Source organism: Sparus aurata, chromosome 5 (assembly GCF_900880675.1).
Source record: "Sparus aurata chromosome 5, fSpaAur1.1, whole genome shotgun sequence".
Classification (NCBI taxonomy): Eukaryota; Metazoa; Chordata; class Actinopteri; order Spariformes; family Sparidae; genus Sparus; species Sparus aurata.
The window spans coordinates 13,554,728-13,569,954 of NC_044191.1; the positions used below are offsets into that span (position 1 = coordinate 13,554,728).

The 15,227-nt window shown below is 41.2% G+C and overlaps 1 protein-coding gene across 1 annotated transcript in view; it reads right to left on the reverse strand.

Moving 5' to 3' along the window:
* The window catches only part of LOC115582318 (arrestin domain-containing protein 3-like), a 4,141-nt gene extending 2,392 nt beyond the window's left edge, over nucleotides 1-1,749 (reverse strand). Inside the window, exons 1-2 of the mRNA XM_030418235.1 lie at nucleotides 1,256-1,749; nucleotides 212-359 (exon numbers count right to left, since the gene is read on the reverse strand). Of these exons, the coding sequence (XP_030274095.1) occupies nucleotides 212-359; nucleotides 1,256-1,584 (477 nt within the window). The 5' untranslated portion in view covers nucleotides 1,585-1,749. The remainder of the gene's footprint in view (nucleotides 1-211; nucleotides 360-1,255) is intronic.
* Between the last annotated feature and the right edge of the window lie 13,478 nt (nucleotides 1,750-15,227).

A 15,227-nucleotide genomic window follows, 5' to 3' on the forward strand; every position in this document is an offset into this window, starting at 1 on the left:
TTGTGTCAGAGTCTAGCTTTTGGACCTTTATAGTCTCAGTCTTATGCTTACATGTTGAATTGATGTGTTCAATCAAATTACCACTCAGCAAACTTACAGTATAGAAACTGTACACGACAGACATAAAGTGGGAGGAGCACTGGAGTTAATAAAGGCCCATCAGTTTTTTTTAGCTGCGCCTCAGCAGGTTAATATGATCGCAGTCACTCACCGACAGCTCTGACTGGTTGATATCCATGTGGTTCACGAAGTTGAACTCTGTCACAAAGTCCTTGGACCGATTCCAGGATCTGTTGATGTCCACTTTCACAGTGTACTCTATTTCTCCGTGGACCCCACGGAAGGAAGTCGGGAAGTCTCTGCATTGTTACAAAACATAGGCTATATTTTTTAAAAAGTAAAAAAAATCTGTCAGATCCAACCTGGAGACAAGACAAACATCTTGGTGCAGATTAAAGATTCAACAAGCTCAGATGTTGGAGAATACCATGTAAAAGCATCTACAGGCCCTGCGATCACATGGTAGATGAAAACAATAGTGACGTGCCTCAGTTTAGTTATCAGTCTTTTTCTAAAAGTAATGATAATCTGTGCACATCAATATAACAGAGATGCTGTAAATACAGAAAATACTGCATGTCTTTCTCCACTTTGGATGTACCGAGCCTGTGCTCGTTTAACTGCTAGATGGCACTGAATACTTTAGTCTGACTCTCGTTGTATATCATATAGTATAAACCATAACTGAACAGAACTTAATCAATACGACATAGAGATATGACATTTTAAACCCAAATATCATATTTCTTCCAGATGCAGATCAGTTCTGTCAGAACTACTCCTAGAAGAAGTGATATAACTGCCCTCTGATAGGTTAATGGCTCCCTCTTTAAAACCACAAAGGGGTCTTCTGAGTGTTACTTACTTTTGAACCGTTGCTGTTAAATGCATTATCAGTAGCAGGCATTCATTCAAAGCGGGATCTGATCCTCCAAATCATCAGTCTAGGTTCCTGTTCTGCACAGTGGTCATGGTCACCTCTCCATGCTGCAGAATATGTTGTTTTTTTGTCAGCATGTCAGGGTTTTAACTGCATACTTAAGTACTTTTACAATCACAGTATCAGTAAAGTACAATACCGCGCCCCCCCCCCCAAAAAAAATGACTTCAGTACTGCAGTTTGTCTAGCTGTATTCACCGACTCCCAGCCCTGATCTCACACTGCTGTACCAAGGAGAAGAGGAGACATACATACTCCTGCGGGAGCTGACATGTGAACGGATACACATGCGTGCCAGGCTGAAGTTTTTGTGTCAGTGACGTCATACCGCTGTTTTCAGGCACGATGACGCTTTTTAATACAAATAAGTCCCGTTTTTCCGAGTGGACTGTTCGGTGTTTTGTTCCAGAGGTCCAGTGGACATGCAGCCTCCCTGTCACTTCCATCGTTATCGAGGTGGGGGTCGTCTCCTTAGTGAGCTCGAAGGAGACGTGTCCGGTCATCAGATCACCGCTGGAGAAAGTACTCGTCTCATTCAGAGCGTCGAGATTGATGGTACAGTTCTTGATCGTCTTCTCGAACATCTCGATTCGAGCTGAGGCTGAATAAACTGAACCCAAAACTGTTGTATGAAAAAGGCAACTCTTTCCTCGCAGTGAAAAGGGGCGTGCATGAAAACAAGATAGTAAAACAGTCTGCGCATGCGCCGGAGGCCCCACAGCCCTGGTTTGAGGAGGACTCAGGGCCCCTTGTTGCTGCACAGGACCGAAGAAGGGACAAACTCTCATACCGTGAATGATATGTGAAATATGATTACTTTTTGCCTTAAAGTAGCTGCTGCAACATCAACGAGAAGTTAGAGTAGTAAAAAAAAAAAATGCAATTATGTTTTAATTTATTAATATATATTTTACATTTCACGAATTATATTTTCCTTTGTGAAATGTAAAAACCAAACTAGCTCTCTTCCTGGCGTTCTGTATATGTATTGCATCATGCCAAGCATAAAGTCATTAGGTTAATGTTTTCATAAGAATTGAATTAACTTACCATGTGAGGTCAGAAGACGTTAATTAACGTTAATTAACTTTGTCCGAGAATAAAGTAGTGTGTCTCAAAATTTCTCTTCTACCTTTGTTTTTTCACAACTGTGTGTCTCTAGTTGGTATCCTGATGAAGAGCTGTAAGTCTGTAACAACTTAGTGAGGGAGACTGAAGGCAGTAAACTTACCAACTGTATCTTAAATAATGCATTATGTGCACGTGATCCTGATCTGCTCTGCAGTGTGTTTATCTGATTACATCCGGGTTGTTTATTGCATCCTTTTTCCTTTTTTTATTTAAATAAGTTTTGGCCAGAGGTTTGTGCTGAGTGTGTTTCTATTTATGAATCGTTTTATCTCAACTAGAGATGCAATGTTTAGGCAGTTTCTTTGAGTGACAGTTGGCTGCCTTAATAATCCATTATCGGACAATTGTTTCCAATTTCCTTTAGAAAACGGTTTTAACCGCTGACGTAATTTATGTTCAATGTAGAATGAGTTAAGTTAACAGATATAGTAAACGCCATGTAACTGAAATGATTAACTAAATCCTACAATTTGAAGAATTGGCTCCCGTCTGCTGCCCAACTAAAATCAACCCATATTGAACAATATCAGGTTCTATAGAATGCTTTTTTGTATAATTTCAATTACAAATTACTTGTTAGATTAATTCCATTTTCTAATACCAGTATTTTGTATTATATTTTGATATATTTTATATGAATTTGTTATGTTTTCATGTTCATATCTGATTGTCCGTTCAGACATTTTTATATATTTCTTTGAAATGGACGTCTAAATGCTGGTTAAGGGAGTGAACTGCCAAACTGCTGTCACTTAGCATGTATAAGCCCTGCAAAAGAGCCAGAATGATTCGTAGGATTTTATTTTGCTTTAGATAAAAGAAAATGTGTAGTGTGAATGGAGTGTAGTTTTTGGTTTATCGTGAGGTTCCGCTCGCTCAAAATACAAAACATTTATATAATTTCTTGCCTATACATTCATGTATACACTGATTAATGGTAGTTTTGGTTTTACGCACTCAGATCAGAGGTGTCATTTGGACCTGGGATGCCGAGGACATGCCCCCGCCAGTTTTTGAAATGGACACTTTTGTCCCCATCACTTCAAAAGCAAAATTTAAAAATGAAAAATTGGTTTGCAAAAACATGAGCAAACCAATTGGAATACTTTGAAATAATAAAAAAAAACTGGCTGCTGCTGATTCTGGTGTGAAACGTACAGTTTTACATACAATCTGATAAGTAGACCTGCAGCAGGTTAAGCAACAGTCTACAACATGTGCAGGAAACTGTGCATGATGTAATATATTATGTTCAGCATATACTGAAAACTCAGGATGTAATACATTAGATGGACTGATCAGCTAGAATAGCCACGAAAATGGCAAACAGTAAAGCAAACAGCTTCCTACATATCAGATAAGATAAGATAGAACTTTATTAATCTTATATTATCTTATTATGGTACATAATAAGACAGTGACTTACAGCTGCGTGCTTGAGTGGTTTAAGATTTCCACTCTCTTCTTCAGATATCTGATCTAGTGGCGGCCCCTAGTGGAGGAGATTGACAGGTGTAGTATTTAAAGTTTAAATGTGTGAATTAGTTGTGTGGAATTTTTAAAGAATACATTTAAAAAAAAAATGTATTAACATGGGTTAAGAATTAGACTAATCTAATCCCTGCTCAAATTCATTTGTTCTTGTTCTCACCAGTAGATATACAGTGTATGTTCAGAGTGAGTCATGATTGGTTGAACATGACTCATGAACATATTTCTACTATTACTACTACTGCTACTTTCTATCTACTCTCCTCATACGATCTTATCATGACATCAAATCATTACATCAAATCATCAAAATTGCAGATGTTGAACATTTATTTTTTTTCTTATGCTCAACATTTACCAACACATTCACCAACAACCACCACGGCATCACGTTGTGCTACATTTGAAAGCAGTAAGGTCTTTTTTATTTTATTTTTTAAATACTGTCCTTCTCATGGTGAATAATTTACTGTCTAGAATGTCCATCTTTTTATACAATCACTGAGGCGTGAGATCAATCCAGAGGAATAGGGGCAATGTTGCAGCATTAACACATTAACAGATGAACACGTTTCATTCGTTAACATTTATTTGGCATCTCACAGATGAAATGAATGTGAAAATAAGACAGAAGCTGTCGGCGTGTCTTAGCATCACCAGGTGTAAGTGAGAAAATGTCTTTTTCTTTTCTTATTGGAGTGAACTGACCCTGTTCATTAACCACTAGATGGCACTGAATACCTTATCCTGATGCTGTCTCTGCATCATGCTACACAGCATGGCAGTAAATAACTTACTCACAACATGACTTTGTCATTTCAAACCTGTGTGTCATACCTCTCCCAGATGCGGATCGGTCTTTCAGAGCTATTCCTGGAATAAGCTTTCCGGTGCTACTGTAAACATAATGTTTTTTAATGTTTAAATAACAAGAAGTTAAACTGCCCTCTGATAGGTTAATGGTACACAATACAGCCATAAAATGCTGATAAAGACCCATTAAAACTGACAGCGTAGGCATATAAAAACTCCTGACACAAGTTAACCGGACCACATATCCTTTCATACTTGCTGTCTTGCTCTGTTTGAGGCGGGGAGAGACCTGCCAGCAGCTTGTTTCAAATTATGAGACTTTCTTTGAGGTGTGGCGAGGCACAACAAATTGTACAAATGATTTGTCAGAGATTGTGTATGGCCTGCTACAGATGTGTGGAAGTAGCGTATTGCTCAATAAACCACGCTCACCTCTTTGATGGTGAATGTTGAAAGATGTTTATCTCACACATAGCCGGGTCTTTGGAAAACACTCAACCACACAACTGCTTACAATAGACCAGTCGGTGGAACATGTTTCAGAGGGAATTCAGCTTAAGAATATTAGGACGTTAATTCAAACCATTTCCATCACACTAAACAATTCATATAAAGTTTGTAAAACCTCCACCCATTTTTTATTGGTTCAATGTATACCATGTGGGACTTCAGATCAGAGTCATAATGTAGCGTTTTCAAACAGGAAGAGCTCAAAAAAAAGCAGAGGCCACTTCAATCAACACGCGTTAATCATCACTGCTGTTGTTCAGTCTAACTGTCCATTAGCTCCTTCAAAGACTTCCAAACAGTGGAAAGAATTTCTTGTTGAAATGGTCCTGCGAGACTCAGGCGGCGGCTCAACACTCCTGGAAGTCGAGCTAACTGATTAGCTGTCACGCAGAGCACAGGCCGGCCCTTGCTTCTTCTGCTTTTGATCACTTTCACTCATCGAAGTAATGAATAAGACATGATGAAAACACTGAAATAATACACAGTGTGCTACTAGCCCTGTTGCATTTTTGACGTGTAATAACAGATCTTTGACACAAAACCCTGAGCTTGACGTTATAAGTGTGACCCGATTCCGTCGAGTCCTGCAGCGAATCTTTTGTCAACTGTGAGAACATCGGCTTCTGAGAGGTGAGATGTTTCATGCGCGGTCTTGTGAGAGGCGGCTGGTTGCTGTAAATGTGGAAATTTGATGTAGATTAGTGGGTGGCAGAGTAAAAGAGTCTTAGCAACATGATCTTTCGATGCAGATCTAAACGCTGGACATTGCGTGCGTGTGTGTGTGCGTGTGTCTTTGGACGAGTGCACTCACACACACGACCATTTATTATAGGCTTTAGCTTTAGCTGTCTCTGATAAGGGCACCTATCAGGTTCAGTTGAGCTCACGGTGACTTGAATTTGCCTGCCAAGTCGGTAAACCAACCACACACAGTATGACGGCTGCTCACACACACACACACACACACACTCACGCACATCTATCTCTCCATCCATCTCTTTATCTCATAGATATCACATCACGTCGGTAATTGGATCAACCTGTCGGAGGCAGTTGGTATTTTGATCCAGCCGTGTCCAGTACTCGTTGGACTTACGTCTAGATGACAACTTTGTTTTTGTTTTTTTTGGTTCATTTCTTTTTCAAGCTCACGGTGTTTGACTTCATCTCAAATAAAACTGAACCATATTCAATATTTCCTCTGACACTGGGCATCCTGAATCTGCCCTCATCAGCTCCCACAATGAGGCAGCTGGTGTGCGCAACGTTTTTTTCCTCATCGTCGCAAGTTTTTCTTTTTTATGTGAGGTCAAACAGAGTAATTACCTGAACTCCCTCTGTTATGTCATCATTATCTCACCTGTTTTTGCTACGTCACCCGTGCAGACTCTGTTGTTTGTCGTACAGGAATGGAGTAGACGTTTCAGCTTATCAGATCTAAATCCAAAGTGAGGTAGAAGAACCCAGAGGATAAGCTGCGTTATTGATCTGTAGTTTCTACACACCGCCTCTCTCCTCTAGTTAATCCACGGGGTCAGCTCTAATGACATTGAGGAGCTCCTCTGGCAGTCGACACTGCTGCCATTTGCAATTTAGATGGAAGGAAAGAAGAAGAGGAGGAAGAGGTGTGCGAGGGCGAAAATGAAGAGGGGAAGCGAAGGAGAAAGGAGACAGGGGAGGAACAAGAGGGCTGGAATAAGTGAAAGGCAAAGGAAGTAAAATACAGGATGGATAAAAGGACAAGACAGGGAAGGGGGCAAGAAGGTCAGGGGGAGATTAAACAAAATAGAGTAGGTGGATTTGAGTGAAAGAAGATGTGCGTCACTGCTAATTTTGTCATGTCATGTCTCACAAATTAAATACTCGTAATAAAACTTTCGCTAAAGAAAAAGTTTGACATCATGGGAAATAGGCTCATTTGATATCCTTGCCAGGAAGATGACGAGCTGTCTGCTATCATAACCTAAATTTGAAGTTTCCACCAACAACCTGTTAGCTTAGCTTAGCATAATGATGGGAAACGCAGGTGAAAGCTAGCCCTTCTCTGTTCTGTTCAACAGAAGAAAATGTCCACCCATCAATGCATCTTAAGCTCACCATTAATACTTCGTGCAAATACTGAAGTGTAAAAACAATTTGCCCTTTCACAGGGTTTCCGTGCCAGATTATTTCTTGGCAGAGAGCAGTGACGTCTTGGAGTCTCGCCTGGCAACCTCATGGTGGCGACAAGGCTTCCTGGCATCACGCTAACATTCACCTCAGGGTCGATTCGCATTCCAGAGATTTGTAACATCAGCGAACGTATTTATTTCTATTGTCATTTTGTCAAAATAGTTAAACACAGTGATCCAACCAAACTGACACTTCTCCCGTGCTTATTTTCTGTAATGCTATGCTAGGGTCTTTGATATACACCCAACAGCGACCTTTGGAACTAGGGTTGGGCCGATGAACAATGTCATCATCCATCGCAGATGGCTGACTGCCATCGACTTCTATCCCCTTACCATCGTGACATCGTGATTCAAAAAGCTCCCTGCCACAGACCGCACCTCAGAGGTGCCACAGGGCAAGAGTTGCTGTTGTTTGTGACATGTGGGGAGAGGAAATGAAAAGAAGAATGTTGCTGCTCTGTGCACTAACATTATGTCTCTATGTCCCATTCATTATTTTCTTATTACACCAGCTCAGTTAAGAGAACCCAAGACACTCTTAAATTTGTGGCAGCAGTGTTTCTTTTATACACACAGTCCTATTAGCTTAGCTTCTTCGGCTAAGTCAGCCAACGTTGTTTTTGGCATCGTGTCAGAGCAACGGTGGGAAACAGCGGTGGCTACAGTGGCTAACTAATACACAGCTGCTGCCTTAAGACAACACATTGCCTCAAATTCATAAACCACGATGCCATTGTCCATCACAATGTTTCACTGTGGACATCGGCAGACATCGCCTAACCTTGTTTCAAAGTGCTGGTTTGGGGTAAATTCAAGCTGTCATTAGTCTGGCCAGATGGTCTCCAACCAAGCTCAAGTAAAGGTTTTGTTATCTATGTGACATTTAAGAATCAAGCATTCATTTTAGATGAATGAGATGGATGAACTTTGAAATTAACTAAAAAGACAAATACATTGTGCATAAGCTTGTTGCAGGCTAAGTTATTGTAAACAAACACTGGTTAGTCCTGGAAACAACCACCGGTGAAAAGACATAATGTGCTAACAAGGGACTTTCAGAGGTGCTTCAAGGTGGATTTTGTTATCTTCAGGCAGAGCCAGGGTAGCTGTTCTTGTTTCCGGTCCTTATGCAAAGCTCATGTCACTGGCCACTGGTGATATCCTCATATTTGCTAAACACATAAGAGTGGTATCGATCCTTCCATCTACTGTAAATCTCCACAATAAATCGAATAGGCCACAGTGCGTTTCCCAAAAAGGCGATCTTTTCTTTGGGCCAAAATATGTAGGAACTCAAATGTCTCACTGGTGGAAACATTCAATTGAAATTAAGTTTCAGAATTAAACCAAAGTCAAAATACTTTAAATCTTGTGTTTAATATCTGACTCTTCCACTGAGGAGTATGTTGAGAGGAAAGGGTTAACAATGTCACATTTGTGCTGTTATGTGCTCTTTTTCTTTTTTTTCTTCACCCGGCAAAAAAAATTCCTGCGGCAAAACAGGAAGGCGCAGAGGGAACAGTTAGCAGCCCTAATCTTGTGCAGATCCTGTGATAGCTTTCTTCTCCACAAACAATGCCGGTCAGGGCTGAGGAGGCTCTGGAGGGGTGTTGAAAGACCCAACAACCGGGCAGAGCCAAGCTCCTTTGGCACCCTCTGACTGACTCAAACACTCAGATGTGTTCATGTGGTACCAGGAAAAGATCAGTTTTGGTCATCCCTCCCACTGTTTTTTACTCTCCGGTTATATTACATGTAAAATTGAATTTTTCTTTCCAAAGCACAAGAGCACAGAATGTCCAGTCTCTTCGAACCCACTGTCTGTGTGTGTGTGTGTGTGTGTGTGTGTGTGTGTGTGTGTGTGTGTGTGTGTGAGTGAGAGAGAGAGAGAGAGAGAGAGAGAGAGAGAGAGAGTTTGTCTGTTTAAATCCAAGTCTGTGAGTCAAATCAGTAACAGTTTGTCCATCTAATAACTGTTATAAATGAGTCTAACAATGGGAGAAGACTCGTTTGGGGTTTCCTGAAAAGTTCACCACATCATGAGGTCAGAGTGAAAGAATCCCTTTTTCAAGAAGAGCATCACAGTTTCATCACACTCTGCGGCCAGACTTTAAAAGCTAATCCTGCCACCATGATGTCATTACCACAGGGCCAGCTCTACGGCTAATGAGTCAGGGACAATATGGAGTCTCGTAACGTCGTCTACGTGTAGAGACCAGTCTCTGTCTGCCTCTCTCCCTGTGGTTAGCACGCAAACACCCCGACACCCAAATACACAAAATGAAACTGCCAGCCCAGATGTTACATTCATGACTAAAGTTCATGTCTAAAGCAGTGCTCCATCGCAGAGTGTAAGAGTTACCTCGGTAAAACAAAAGAGGTGCTTTGTTCCATCGTCGGGCTAAATCCTCCCTCAGCAATTACCGTTCACCTTCCAAAGACCTCGGCGAGGAACAGAGCAACACTCTTTCTTTTAAAGCAGGCAGCGGAGCGTGAAGACACGGGCAAAACCAGATCACTCTTCTTTTTCGGCTGGCTGTGCTGTAAGCTTTGAGCTAAATGTTGTGATTCTCTCTCTCCCTCTCTGTGTGTTGGTGTCTGCAGCCAGTATGTTGCTGGCAGATTTGACATTTTTGTTAGAAAAAAAAAGGATTGATATTACGAGATAAGTCTGCATCTTGATATGATTGTTGGCGTTAAAATTGGGTCGATGCACAGAGAGACATACCGGAATAATTGTAGGTGTTTATCGTGAGTTAAATTCTTCAGGCTTAACATGCGACTCTTAAAGGTTCCGTGTCTGGGATTTGGGGGAATCTATGGGCAGATATGGAAAACAATATTCATAATTATCGATTTTGTTTTCAATATTTTGTTTTCATCAGTGTATCATTAGCCTCTCTGAAAGGAATAATAGTTGTGTTTTTGTTACCTTAAAATGAGCCCTCTATATCTAGCGAGGGACTGGGACCCCTGTCACAGAGTTTGCCATGTTTCTACTTAGACGGCACAATTTATCGTAAAAACAGTAACATTGCAGTAATAACAAATATGCGGCTGTGGCTCAGGGGTAGAGCCGGCATCTTGATACTGCAATTGTTTGATAAAGGTGTGACAAAACGGTACGATAAATGAGTATTCTAGTGCTGCACAAATCTATGTCAGTCCCCAACAAATGTCACAACACAGCATTATTCTAGTAGTTGATATAATAGTGAGTCATTTTTGCAATTGCATCTGTCAAAATAATCGCGATATGCTTTTTTTTTTACCATATCGTGCAGCCTTAGTTGGATGTATGATATTCTCATTTTACAGTGAAACCGGTGCAGAATATGAGCCGGTTACAGTTGTTCACCCAAGATTTTAAGTGCCCTGGCCTGCAGATCAACAGATGTAAGCACACATGTTTGTTTGGTACAGACCCTGACAAATGTCACGTCATCAAAGCATAATTATTATTTTTATTTGGGTTTTTTTATTTTCTTACCAAACCAGCTCTACAGAGGGACTTTTTCACCCTAGTTCCCCGGTATGCCTGGCGAGACGAGATGTGTGCAGTTTTTTTTTACTTTTGGCTGTCGCTTTTCTCTCGTTTCATCCTAACTGCACTTTCGAGAACATTTTAACCAAGAGGTAAGTAGAAGTGTGCTGCTACTGTGAATGATGATGTGCTAACCTGATGATATGTTGATCTCGCAGACCAAGACCTAAATGTGTTTCGAGTCAGCCACACAAGCGCCTGTGTAAAGCTGCAAAACATTTGTGTGTTTTTTTCATACAAACATAAAATAAGGCAGGTGCAAAAAACATGCACCTTATAGGCTCTTAACTCACACCATAATCACCACTTGAAGCTTTGCTACTGCAGAAAAACAGAGTTAGTTGTCTGTCAAAGCTAGGTCAAATATTTGCCTTGAGCTGTCCGGCTGTTTCGAAACAAATCGTCCAGCCTATGTCAGAGCACCTTGAAATCAAATCCAGCTGATCTCCCCTCTAAACTCTGCCTCATGACTCAGTGAAGAAAGAGACGCCATCAAACCACTATTGTCCTTTAGTTTTACTCACCTTGTTCTCATTTCCTGTTTAAGGGGAATGCAGCGCGATCGCATTAGGAGTTACTAAAACACAATAAAAGACAGGTTGTAATAAAACATGGAAATGCCCCTTTTTTTCGGAACGCTGCCTGTGACGTATATTTTGTCCATGTGATGTATGACCGCTCTCCGCTGCTGTCTCTCACCGCACAGCCGCCATTGCTGCGGTTGTTTACATCAGGGCCAATGGGAGGCTCCCAGACGCAAAGGGTCTGACAGTCTATCAGTGGAAGAGGGTAGTTAATATGGGCACACAACCTCTGTCCTGACCTTGATGCAGGACCATCCATCATCTAGGCTTAGAGAAGAGGATGAGGTTGAGAGGTGTACCCAGATGAAGGACACTTAACCCAGGTTAGAGCCTCTACGTCCTGGCCGGTAAACAGCCTCTGTCCTGACTTTCCCTGAGAGGTGAGTGGAGTGAGCGTTAAGGAGAGAGACTGATACTGTTATCATATCATCACGTCAAAAATATGAACACATCGGGTGGAAATACATCATGCAAAATGTGCATGTACATGACAAATTAAATGGCACAGCATTTTGTAATCAGTTTAAAAAGACTATTAGATTACATTTTTATTTTTAATGCATCACACCAACAATAACAGTGCGCTCAAAGCTGTGTATCAATGTAACTTACACAGCTTCATATTAAAGATCTTATGTGCAGGATTGAAAGATTTATGACTTCAGCACCCCCGAGTGGTAGAAAAAGGAAAATATACTATGACAGACAACAACAAATAGATGCATCCCTCTACCTTCGCCGTCGTTCCATTACATCTGCCGTCCTGGCTCTACTCGGTTTGGCTCGGTGCGTGGGGCCTGGGCACGAAGAACTATCGAAGAATTTATTCAATCATTTACTATTACCTCTTTTTTCAAGCCCCCTCATTATTTAGTCATTTAAAAGCTTTTATTATGAAGCGTCATTACAGGAAACATTGCGTTTTCACTCCTGAAACAGCTGAAAGAGCTCACGAGGAAAGAGTAAAACACAGCAAATGTCTGAAAGTACAAACAGGGCGAGAGAAACTAAAGAGATTAAGTTAGAAGCAACAAAAGTGCTGACAGCTGAACACACTGACTGAAAACATTTTTCTCGTTGGTTTTCCTGCACAGACATGAGTTGCGTCTCAATTTTACGAGAGATGGGTTGGTCGCAGTCGTGAGTCGTCCCCGCCGCTCGCTTGGAGGTGGGGCGGCCACGGCTTGACCCTACTCCGGAGCAGGTCCATCGCTGCCATGGCTAGGCTCAACTCAAAACTGATGGAGAAGCAAATCAGCATGGCTTGGTTTGACTCGGCGCAGACAAAGGCGCTAGTGGAAAAATGGCCAACGATCGCGGTGTCTCTGTCAGTCCCACTCTATGCTGCAATCAATTGTATCTTTGGGACTTGGGTGGGCAGGTAGGGTCTCCCTATGGGAAGTGAGCAACTTGACAGCACTACGTCAAACTCCAACACTTATGCTGGTGAAACTAGACCGCATCTTTTAGAGAAAAATGATGCGCTGATTTCCCTCTGGTGTCTTTCGGTTGGCTATGCTTCAACACTCAGATTTTTCTCATGGACAGATAGCTTTACCTGTTGCCCCTTAGTAACCGCTAGCAGCGGCTATTAGCTAGATAGCTCATCTGACAGTACAGCTGATAACATTGTTGTAGAAACTTCGAATTTGCATTTGTGACCGGTGCACTCAGACACTCCAAAGTGTTGCTTTAAAACTACTTTAAATGATGTATGAAGACATGAAGCTGTAAACACAACACTGGACATATTATCACCTAATGAAGCAGGGGGGTTTGCCACCCGTTCATCGTCACTCTCTTTGAGCTCTCTTTGTAGTCTCCACTAACTCCCGGGAGAATTATCTGGCTTGTTAGCAGCAAAAGGCCCCACCATGTTCACCAGTAAGTCACTGGCTTTGTCTGCCTGCTTTCTGTTGTTCAGCAGGTAGTGTAAAGTGAGCTCTCAGAACTTTTTCATTAAAAAACAGCCACCTGCTGTGTCTGGAAACAACACTGATAAGCGCGAGGTGAGTAAACTGCGACAGTAAAGTTGTGAGCTAAATAACCGAAACAAAGAGCTGAGGGATGTGGGCTGAGGGCAACTGTAGAGCTGGTAATAAACCACCAAACCAAGTAGTCCCATTTACACATAAGTCGTCATTTGATCCATTTTGTGATATAGATAGATAGATAGATAGATAGATAGATAGATAGATAGATAGATAGATGCGTTAAAAAATTGTTTATTCTAGAATATTTACTCAAAATATACTACAAATGTTAGCAAAAGATAAACTGTGTGATAAAAGCGAAACTACAATGATTAAAATATATATTTAAAAAAAACCTACCCTTTAAATGTAAAATGCTATACAGTTATGCACATAAAACAAGTCACATATAGAAAGAACTGAATGTTTTTTTTATTTTCTTGTTTTCTTATTTCTTATTTTTATCCACAGTCATATACTTCCACATTTTTGTCCTGGTTCTGTGTGAGTATGTATATATGTGTATAGTACTGTCTGTACTTTAACTTGAGCATGTTGTACTCTTTGGAGAAGTCTGGCTCGGGGTCATCTCCGTATTGCAGATCAGAGATTGTGCTTCTGGCTGGGAGCATGAGGAGTTCTTGTTCCCCCCACACACACATGCACACACACTTGCCCAATCCCCACTCTCCCATTTTGTTTTTTGGGTAGCACTCATCTGCAGCCTTATTACCCAGAGTCCTCTGCGGCAGCCCGACCGGCGCTCCGCTGCTGGAGTGTTCTGTTAGTCACATCAGCACCCAGCACACGCTCGACCCAGCTCAGATCATCAGGAATTTCACCGATAGAAAACCTGCTCAGAATTCAGAAAAAGGCTGTGCATACATTTAATTGTGATGGAGTTCTCCACCTCGGCTCAACTGCTCTTTTTCTCCGCTCAGTCCCAGGATGAAACACTGTTTCATCTCACCAGTGTAATTAAGCGAAGAAATTAATCTACAACACATTTTTTTTTTTTAAAGTCTATTTTGCATGTCTGAATCAGGATGGCTGAATGTTCTGCCCCCCTGAGGTATATTTCAATCATCGGGGCAAATTGCGACTGTTTAGTGATAATTACAATGGTTGTGGGTTTTTTTTTTTTTTGAGTTTACGTTTACATCTGCATCATAACCGTTAACATCATATCTCATCACTGCATATGACTCAGTCATCAAAATAAAGTGATGTCATCTGTATGATTTCGGAACATCTGTTGAGTAGAAATGCCAGAGGCCCTCTTAGTAATAAACCATTTAACAGCTGCCTAATTGCTGCATGAATCAGGATCATAGTCTGTAAATGCTCCAACAAACACTCTCTCTTATGTCGATGTGTGATTTCTTATGTCTCTGTCTGATGGAGTAGCTGAACGCCTGCATGTGAACGGTCTTTGTGCGTCTGAGAAGCTGCATCTTCTGGTCAAATTACAACCAAATGTGATTGTATCAGAACCACATGTTCAGTTTAACTCCTTTAAGACATTTCTGCTTAATGTCACAATCATCTTTCCCCTCCTACTTTGGGCTTTTATCATCACTGCTGGAGCCTCACTTATGAAAATGTTCCGAGACTTACGCTTGAACTTTTTGACTGTGTGCATAAGTTTCGATTCATAGAGGACAGCGGGTGTAAAAAACCTTGATTTTTTTACACCCACCGCACTAACTCTGATCCGTCAATCTCCAGTCAACTTAAATTGGCAGCGTCTTGCAATTTCACATTATATTATACCAGCACAAATGAGGGTTTAGTCATGAAAAGCAATGGACCACAGCCTATAGACTAAATAGTGGGTTGATAAACAAAGCTGAACACGGCACAAAAATCACTTTCATCAAGTCTAGACTCAAAGATAATTCCCACCTCAAAGTAATGTCTTTACAAATAACTGCATATTCATTGTTTTATGCTTAGCGAGGCCCTCGAAACTGCTCAGCCCAGACACCAGGATATAATGTTGCCAGT